General features: G+C 43.1%; 1 protein-coding gene and 1 long non-coding RNA gene across 4 annotated transcripts; one reads left to right on the top strand and one right to left on the bottom strand.

Annotated features, from left to right (window-relative positions):
• Positions 1 to 665: 665 nt before the first annotated feature.
• On the bottom strand, positions 666 to 5,960 carry LOC115171422 (tRNA-splicing endonuclease subunit Sen54). 3 transcript variants are annotated; one of them, XM_029728222.1, is made up of 11 exons: positions 5,766 to 5,960; positions 5,211 to 5,369; positions 4,933 to 4,996; positions 4,674 to 4,757; positions 4,382 to 4,480; positions 4,246 to 4,298; positions 4,012 to 4,113; positions 3,254 to 3,879; positions 2,995 to 3,055; positions 2,024 to 2,137; positions 666 to 1,841 (listed from the first exon to the last, which is right to left on the bottom strand). In XM_029728222.1, the coding sequence occupies exons 1-11, from the start codon at positions 5,819 to 5,821 to the stop codon at positions 1,691 to 1,693; spliced, it is 1,569 nt and encodes a 522-aa protein (XP_029584082.1). In that variant the 5' UTR covers positions 5,822 to 5,960; the 3' UTR covers positions 666 to 1,690. The 3 variants fall into 3 exon arrangements, with proteins under 3 accessions (XP_029584082.1, XP_029584083.1, XP_029584084.1); XM_029728223.1 differs by lacking the exon at positions 5,766 to 5,960 and having other exon boundaries at positions 5,148 to 5,284; XM_029728224.1 differs by lacking the exon at positions 5,766 to 5,960 and having other exon boundaries at positions 4,674 to 4,760; positions 5,211 to 5,246.
• Positions 5,308 to 9,491, top strand: LOC115171423 (uncharacterized). The gene is made up of 2 exons (XR_003871189.1): positions 5,308 to 5,462; positions 8,535 to 9,491. It is a non-coding gene; the product is annotated as an uncharacterized LOC115171423 (long non-coding RNA).
• The last annotated feature ends 576 nt before the right edge of the window (positions 9,492 to 10,067 follow it).

Here is a 10,067-nt window from a genome sequence, read left to right as displayed (position 1 = left end):
CATAAATCCCCTTGTGACGGGAATGGAAGCTGGTTGGGTGAAACAGGGAGTAGCAATTAAATGCAAGCTTCATAAAAATGAAACTGTAAAAAATTGTCTAGCCTGTCTATGGGTAACAGGGTTGACGTGTTATGTTCGACCCGCTCAGTTTGACCACAAAACACCAAAAAACAGCTAAAAAAAAAGCTCACCTGCTTTTACTCTATTATTTGACTATTAGATGTTCATGTGTTTCTTTTGAAAAATACTTTAAAAGGAATAGTTTCATATAAAAAATGAGACTTCAGTTCACATAACAGGGTTGACCTGTTATGTGAAATCAGATGAAATAAATCATAATCTTCAGAAATGACTTTGTCAAAGCAACAAAATAACTAGGGCTTTACAATGATGGTGGAAACATGGAGATATTTTGGGATTAAGTGGGCTAAAATCTTCCTAGAAGTAGCACAGGGTTGATGCTGAATTTTGGCACTTTAGCAAGCCTTTCTTCATATTAATTGAATTCTCCATGCGGTCTATATTAAGGGCACTTCATTTAATAGAACATGCTGTTAAAATGCAATATTGGTGCACAATTTCTACATAAAATATCAAAAGGCACTTTTCATGGAATGGCCCTTCTATTATGAATCAAATCTCCTCCTAACCTATTGACAATGTGATCCTGAACGGTGGAGATCCAGTGTATTTATTGTACTGCACATCACAGATGGACTGATGGACAGGGTTTGCTGGTAAGCTAGAGCTGAGAGGAGCAGGTTGTGGTCAGTAACCTCATCTCAATGTTTTAACACCACTGACTTTGTGGACTGATATAAGAGAGAAGAGTATGTGCTTTACATCTTCAGATTAGGCCACCCAAAGGAAATGGAAAGAAAATGTTATTACACAGGCTTACTAGTCCCATAGATTTCAGACAGATTGTCATAAAAGTAGAATAAAGGTTGTTTTCTTTATGTAATGGGCAGAAGTGTATGGTAGGCACTACTTGGGTGTTGGGGGATTGGTTTTGTTAGAAGGACAATGAGAACAATGCAGCAATAACTCAACCACAAAGACATAATGTGAAGATAAACTCTACAGATACAGGCCACCATTTACAAGCAATTTGAAACAAAAACAAGAGAACAGGAGTCAGGTAACCTAAACATGTGAGGTTACAACAAAAGGCCAGTCATTAAAGCTGATTGGATCTAAAATATGGGCAGATAGACAAAAATAAAGGGCTGAGATATACGTATGATCTACACATATCGCATCTATACTAAGTGCATACATAGTGAAGCCACTCGTGATACAGTATATGAATACCAGAAAACCAATGGTGGTGATGAGATAAAGGCAGAAGAAAACCGAGCCAATTCGGTTCAAAATCTTCAGAGGCTTTACAAAACCCTGCTTGATATAAGACATGTTGACATTGTTTGGAGAGGTGACAATGTAGGTTACCTTCAATCAGATGCAGACGATCATATGCCACTAAAACAAGTCTGCAACACAGGAGGAAGGCATACCACAGCATCAAACAGCGTGAGGACTGCAGTCCATCAATTCACTAAGAGAATTCCGTTTCGTTCATTTCTTTGGCATTAGTTCCAGTTGCAGAGTTTCTGATCCAGCGCAGGCAGCCCTGGCATGGTGCAGTAGTTAAACCAGGGCTCTGTGACTGTTTGCTGTGGTCAGGCCCTCAGAAGGACACGTCTGTGGGTATCTGGAAGTCCTTGAAGGAGTAGAAGGAGATGTCCCCATGGTCCACCACTGCATAGGTGACCGGGATGTCCCCACTCTGGAAAGCCAGCAATTTCAGTGTCCACAAGTCAGGCACTGGACCATCGAAACTGGGAGAAGACAGCAGACATTATTCAGCGTGCAGTAGCATTTGATAATAGTGCATTTAGGATTACTTTCGATGGCAGGTGGTCTTGTGTCATCTCTTTTGAAAATTTTATTATTTTTTAATGTATTATTTTTACTGATTATAAAGTATGCAAACACCCTCTGCCAGTTCTGGGATGTTTACCTGCACACACACATGCGAGAATAGGGTTTTCCAGGAGCGCTCTTCTTGAATTCAGCGACCGTGTCGGGTTGGTAAATGTTGAAACAGATTCTCCACTCCTCTGAACCTTTCAAACTGAGAAGACAAAGCCCATTGTCAAACACAAGGCAGGCAGCATAGAAATAGATGTATATATTCCATGGCAGGCACCTCTACGTCATATTGTATATATCATCCTAGGACATAATGTTAATCATATTCAACAAACCCACAGTATAGGGTTTCACTCGTCTTATTATTTATACATTTTTCCACTCCATATACAAAACGAACAAGCACACAAACAATGACTACATCTCATCTGCCCAGACCCGCATGCTCACACCCCCATCCTTAGTGCCTGTATTATTGTTTGCCACTTGGCCTGAAATTGTATCAATTTGTTTTTCTCTGTTGCCCATGCTATTTCAATATTTACATAATAAATCCTTAGATTTTTCCATTGTGTTAATGATGGCAGATCGATTGATTTCCCCATTTTTAGTATACATTTTTTTCAAGATGAGAAGAGAATTGTCCAACCCATTGGATATCTCACTACACACCCATATACAATATCTTCAAATATGAAGACAGATTAAAAGTACATTTATATTGTAATACTTCTGACAGTCAACTTTCTAGCTCCGCCCACAACTTTACAGAATTCCCAGAAAGCATGGATTATTGAGTCATTATTAGTTTTACACTTAAGACATGACTCTGCCATTGAGCTGTAGAATTTGTGAATTTTGTCTCTTGTATAATAAATCCTATACATTAGTTTATACTGGATTAAGCGTACATTTTCATTAACTGTAATTTCACTCATCTTAATAGATATAATGAATGAGCAGGGAGATACAATTACGACTAACCGGGATGGAACACTCATCTAGCATTTCCTACTAAATTCACTTCAGGGTTCGAGATAAGATACTAAAGAGGAATACCTGGATGCTCCCTCCAGCAGCCGTGTGGATTTGATCACACTGATTTTATCCAGCAGCTCACCTGCGTCCAAGAAGGAAGAAACGTCAAAACCATTTAGACATGTAACCATTCAAGATGCTGCTTATGAAAAATGTAATTCAACTTCGGTAAACCACATGGGATAATGAGTTCATGTAACGATGAATCACAGAGAGTAAACATATATCGGAACTTATATGAACTTGTCATTGACAGCAATGAAGTCCAGATTAGTTTTACCAGTTGAAGTGACCTGTGCGGGGTTATGTAGGGGTGTGACCGGCCCCTCCCACAGGTGTGCTGGCCTATCTCTGCGGCTCCGTTGAATCTTTCTCTCCTGTAGCTCCTGGTACTCCGCCCAGTTCCTGCAACGTCGTACCTCTCTGTCCTGGTTGATGTCCCTACGGTACCGGTCCCTGTCCCGCTCCCTCTCCCACTCACGCCGGGACATCCTCACCTCCCGCAGGTTGAGCCTCTGCAGCCAGGGGGCCACATCGCAGGCCCCCACTGACCCCACAGCCCCGGGCAGCAGGCAGGGGTCTGGGGAAGTCAGGCTGCTGGGGAGCCAGCGTCTGGAGCCCAGGTCTGGGAAGGGGATGGTGCTGAAGTCCCAGCGAGGGGAGCTCTGGGGCTGACCTGGCAGCTCAGAGTCAGGGTCTGGGGAGCCTTCCTTTGACCACCAGCTCCTGCCCTGGCCACCCTCGGTTGAAGTGGTGGGGTCAACGTGTGATGCTATCTGTATTTCGTCAATGTCTGGGGCTGAAAGATCTGGAAGAGAGTCAGGATTCTTGTCCTCTTCCTCTCTGTTGCAGTCTTTCTCCTCCTCCATTCTCTTAGAAGTGGGGCCCTCCTGTGTTCCTGTGTGCCTGGAGCGCATTAGAAGAGGCAGAAAGGCAGGGTTTCACATTAGACAGTAATCGCTTTGAGGCATGTGGGTTGACTGAGTGATTAAACCATGTCTAAATATAAACTGGGTGTGTCTGTGTCTGCTCACTCACCTGGAGGTGGGGCTGTGGCTGCGTTTCCTCTTCGGAAGTCTTCCTGATCTGTCTCGGGACTGGGGCAGGTTCAACTGCCTCTCATACTGCGATGGCACAGAACTACAGGGAACAACACCAATCCTCAGATCATAAATACAGTCGCTTGCATGCAACTAAGGAAAAGGTTCAAGTTAAAGGAAAGGAATGGCCTTAGAATCTAGACTAGTTCATGCCCGTGAGGGAGACAATTACCTGGGATCAAATCTGTTCACCACATAGCCAAGTCGCTTCAAATGGCCAAAAACCTTTAGAGGAAATACAACATCACGTTAGGTCAAATCATAAGTTTCGACCTGCTGGAATTGTATTATATTGTCTTTTCTCATACCTGGTAATGCTGTATACTCATTGTCTTTGAGTATAGAAATCTCTCATAGCCCTCTTGGATGGACAGTGGCAGGTCTTGGTAGAACACTTGCAGGTTTCCCTATTCATTTTGAGAATCACAAGGGATAACAATTCTAAGACAAAAACTTGGATCCACATGTATCAAACTAATGGAAATGTCTTTATTAGGTGAACAACAATCCAACCTGGGATAATTATAACCTGAATGGTGTGCGCTGGTGACAATTCCCTGATTAACATGTTTCTTGGCAACACTGAGCCCATGCACTTACACACTCCATTAGATAGAGAGCCTCTTCTGGATGTAGACATTGCTTACCATGGGCAGAAAACCCCATAGTCTGCCAGAACTTCCCCTACAGCAGAACAGAGAAGTAATGTAATGTCAGTTTTCATGTGAAATCTTTAGACATTAGCCTATACTAAATGTTAATGAGAGGTGAGCTCTAGGTGAGTTCGAATAGGCATCAGCAGAGGCAAAGAGCTTGTCATGACAAAGTCCTTCGCTCTCTCTGGTGGACCATTACTCACTGCTGGTGACTGCAGCTCCACTATCATGTCACTGGGAATCCACACTGCCTTCACCAGGTTCCCTCTGGGCACAAAAACATACAAGGAGTCAGTCACACCACCAGCTGTAAAGCACAGTAATACCAATGAATTTACATGTTTGTTTAGCTGCAAATACATATGGACTAGGTATAATCATCTAACCACACCAACAACCTAAAGTTGATGACACATACAGTATCTAATTCTACTAGTAGCCGTCCCTCTAGTCGTCCTTGGTTCCTCCATCCATTACTCACAACCTCTCCACTCGCTCCTCAGATACTAGATTCCAGTGCTCGTCCAAACTCTGCTGAAGCCTATCCATTTGCTGATCCGACCCAGTGGGAATGAAATCCTTCTGCCCGCGCACCGGGATCTTGTGGCTGCGCGTGCGGGCTTCGAACAGCTCAGATGGGCTGTCATTGAATCAGAAGCACAATAAGTTGCAAGGACTGACTCTGTCTACAATTGGTGTCAGCACTGGCTACATGTCTTTCGCACTATATATGGTAAGAAATCACCCCCCAAAAATGCCGGTCCTCCATTTAATTAGCTCGGTTAGAAAAACATTCAAATATTTGACCGTGCTGATAAAGACAGGACGACCACATTCAGATTGCCTAGCTAGCGTTGTCCGTAGCAGTTCGCGTCTCCGAATGGGTTAGCTAGCTAGCTGCTAACACGTTTATAACAGCTCGAATTTCACAACAAAACTGTACAAAATTAGCTAACGTATTTGACAAAAACTATTATGTAAGAAACGATTCACCCAGTGCCTATTCAAAGACACGGCGTTTAAACTGTACACTTACTTTAGTAATTCATTGCCGAATTCTACTTTAGGTGATGTTTCGTTTTGGTCAGCCATGTTTGATAGGTAGACTGCTGTCAAATCGTCCTAGGGTTTCCACAGTCACAAAGTCAAAATTGTCTGTATCGTAAAATGTTTTTTAAACTAACATTATTTTTTGGGTCTTAATTTAAGGTTAGCGTTAGGCATGGGGTTGGGTTCAAAATATGATTATAACAAGATAAATTGTAGAAATAGACGGGGGTTAGCCATAATTATGACTTTGTGGCTGTGTTAACAAGTGACGACCGGGTCCTAGTGCACGCCACTGTACATTTGTGAGAGAAGTTCTCATAAAGTTCACAAGAGGGCAGCAAAGCACAACATTTTACATTTTTATTTCAGGAATGCCACAATACACTCTTATATTACTGAAGCTAATGAAGTCTGGGAAATAAGGCTTGTTATCTGGTGTGATGAGGCCACAGGGAAAACAGTCTCTCAGACCTGGAGCTTAGTTGATAAAAAAAAAAAATGTTGATATCACCTGGCTAAAAATGTGTTGCAATTCTCTAAATAGACAAGTGTTACACACAGTCTTATTGCACCATAGTACCACTGGAATGTCATTCATATGTGATAACCTTATTTTTATTAATATTGATAAATGCCTTCTCTGCATTTTTATCATATCATATTTTGATTTTCTCACTTTGTAATATAAATAGTTTACCAATGTGAATGAAAGGGCTCTTGGAAGGGTGCATGTATTATATGTGCAACCTCCTTACGAGTTGCCCTTTGACAGGCCTGGCCACGAGTCATCACACCTGACCTGAGAGGTGAGAGAGATGCATTTAGATGCATGGACAATGAGAGAATGCCCCGCTGAGCAAACGTCCATTCTACTAGGAAGTAAGAGACCATGCTCCCCTCCCACCCCTCACCCCACAAGCAGGCCCCCTTCCCAAAAGTCAACAATAAACCACGTTTCCAGTAAGCTGGATAGCTCCCCAAGTCTAGCCCATCTCCATGGTGACCACTACTAGAGCTGACTATGCTGTGTCTTCTAGCCTAGCTAGGCCACCAATGTGGAAAGACTTCTGATATAACAATATGTATCAGATTATTAAAGCTCCATAATGCTGCTATCACATCTGTAGTTTGGAGTAAATTAAAAAATCCTCAACAATGAGCTGCATATATAGATATTTGTGGACATGGACATACGCACAGTATTTCAAACATGTAATAAAACATTTCAGTCAACCGTGGCATAGCATGTTTTACACCTTGACGTATTCCCATGCGAGACATGACGTCAACATTCCCATCTCTGGTGTAAGTGACACAGTACCTTTGTGTGTGAGTCTCCACATGTTATTCATGGGTCCTTAACTCATGGATCTGGGGTTGCACTGTGGCCTTTCAGTTGGCCTGACTCTTTAATCTGCTGTTTAACACACTGAATTGGGCCTTTGCATTCTCAATTGGCCAGAGCAGGGTATTCCTGCTTTGTGTGGATTGTTGACTTGCAAAACGCCCTAAGGACCCAAGTAACTGTAACCCTGAGGGGCTGACTACCAGAGGTCACACTAAAAGGTCATCCTTATTGCTTGCAAAGTTATAGCGCTCAGTGTAGAGAAGTAGAAGTTTAGATTGAAGATTACAATTCTTTAGGATCAGAATCGCTTCTATTCACCAAGTCCATTTAAACATACCTGGAATTTGACTTAGTGATGTGGTGCTGCCAGCAATAGACAAATGTAACCACAAAATACAGACAGAGGAATTTACACAATGTCAACATCCAGTATTTACTATGGTATGGTACATTGGGCCTTTTACATTTCATTTACTTGAGTTACCAGTCAAATAAAATTGTGGAGATGTAACGAGTAGAATGTAGGAAATAATCCAGCCCCCTGCAATGAAATACTAAACCAAATGTACCAACCCCACTACCGTCCACCAAAACATACGTTCACATTCAAATTAAGAAAAGGTTCAGGATGTCTGTTTATAGGCTACACATATCCAGCAATCAGGATTGTTTGCAAACAGATCTTGAGGGCAGTGGTAAAACTGACTGCCTAGCTCTAAACCATTAGCAAACAATGGCACACCACAGATGGGGTCTAACACCTCACATCCTCAGCATCACACTCAGTCTCATCCAAGTGCTGTGGGTCCTCTGGCACTCATCTGTTAAATCTGTTGTCATTTGTCTTCAGTCTCAGTGCACTTGCATTGGCACCCTCTCAGTGTGACAAGGGGACGACCCATGGCCCTTCCTCCCTGCTCTAGTCCCAAGCCACTTTCACAAGTTATAACATGGTGACTATAGGGATGTAGAGGCAAAACAGGTGGCAATTCTCCCTCACACCTCTCACACCTGTCTACAGGGTACCTTGCAACAAGAGAACAGTCCCTTCGTGGCCTTATAAATGAAGTTGTGTCAGGTGATAACATATGAAACATGAATTCAATTATTAGATGCTTTTAACCTGAGTAACAGAAAAGAGTACAAATGCAACTTACTAAAACTATGTAAGAGCAACATGCTGTGTAATAATTTGTATTCTGTAACATATAAAAGGTCACAGTGTTCTAGGACCTACTCCCCCAGTGGAACTCCATTGTTCTAGAATGTTCTGGATGAATCCCTGTTTGGGGAGTTTACAAGATGGGGGCACCCCTCCTACTCCTCCATCCCTGTCTTGTCCTGTGTTCTAGCTCTCGCTTGTTTGCATTCCTCTCAGTTAATAAGTGTTTGTCTGATCCCTGACAGGAGGCTAAAGATCACCCACGCAAACACCCTGGCCCCTCCCATGGCCAAGCTGTAAAGACAGCAGCAAGAGGTGGCTGGCCTGATCCAATCTACCGCAGCCAGTCAGGTGGAGCAACGGCGTTCTGACACACACACACGCAAACACACACAGTTTGAATGTTTGATCAACTCCTTTGCACAGCTGACACATCAAGCCAACCACCGTTTGTCAACTGACTAATGACCTTAAAGCCAGCAGTTAAAAGTAAACGTAGGCCTATGTTATGCTTCATTTTGTATCCTCTGACCTGTTTTGAACAGTACACACCCATCCTATAATTTTGCACAAAAAAGAATGTGAAATCCTGACAAGCTCTGACCAGTAAGGTAATAAAGCATTCCCATCGTCACACACAAATCAACCTAGTCCCATTAACACCCCACACTGCAAATGAGTGATAGCAGAGATGATGAGAGAGAGAGAGAGAGGGAGGAAGACGGGTGAAAGTAAGGCAGTACAGTCCGGTACTGCGTCCCGGCAAAATACATGACCCTATCACAATAATTAAAACAAAATGTAAAGAAAACTGTAGGCTATTACACCATGATTTATCATTAGGCTACCACATGTTAGAGGCATGAAAAATGAGCGAATGGACTTCAAAACGGGTGGTATGCCCTGTGCTCAAAAATGCGATGTGGTTCGACAAGAATATTGACATTTTGCCAAGGCAGAGATGATTGGCCGACACTGAAACACGCAAGGACAGCAGTGGATGCATACATTCTGGCCTAATGACAATCGCCAAAATGTCATTACACTTTGTGGTGTTTTGTGGAACAGATGTCTCTTTCCATTCACAACTGTTTGGAGGCTGGAAATATGTTGCGAGTGGATGAACGTGCGCTGATAGCCTAGTAAAGGAGCCCTTTGATGTCATTTCGATAAGAAATTACATCTACCTTCACCCCTAGACAGAGAGAGGAGAACGGAGAGAGAGGAAAACGGAGAGGTAGAAAGTGAGAGACAGATGGAAGGGCGAGAGAGAGACAGATGAAAAGGGAGAGGGAGACCCAGACATTCACACTGAGGGCTGTAATGTGGTGTGGGAAAGGGCCAGGGAGTTCTCTGTTTCACTCCATCCCACGTCTCCTCCGATCAAATCATTTAGTGGATGCATCCCGATGCAAACCGCCGTGCTCTTTGCTGGGGGTGAGAGGCAACACCATTGAATGAAGGGACAGAGCCGTGGAGGGGTGCTGAGAGAAAGCTCTGGCTGAGCCAAGCAGTGAGGGGGTCCTACGCTTGGACCAGGCCTGGGGGGCTTTTATGGCTTTTGTCGCCACGGCAGCTCACCTATTGAGGGGGGCCCCTAAGATATGTAAAACAGCAACGTTTCAAAGCCTCATCTCCACTGTGAAAAACAAAGAAATAAAGAAATCAAATTAAAGTCTGGAAAGGAGTGAGTAAGAGTAGAATAAGAGAAAAAGAAAGTATCCTCTGTAGTAAAAAGCAAAGAGGGGCAGTAGCCAAGCCGTTTGCTGGAATCCGAT

This window comes from Salmo trutta, chromosome 32 (assembly GCF_901001165.1).
Source record: "Salmo trutta chromosome 32, fSalTru1.1, whole genome shotgun sequence".
NCBI lineage: Eukaryota > Metazoa > Chordata > Actinopteri > Salmoniformes > Salmonidae > Salmo > Salmo trutta.
Note: the sequence above shows the minus strand (reverse complement) of the source record. Positions and strands in the feature narration are given on the sequence as shown.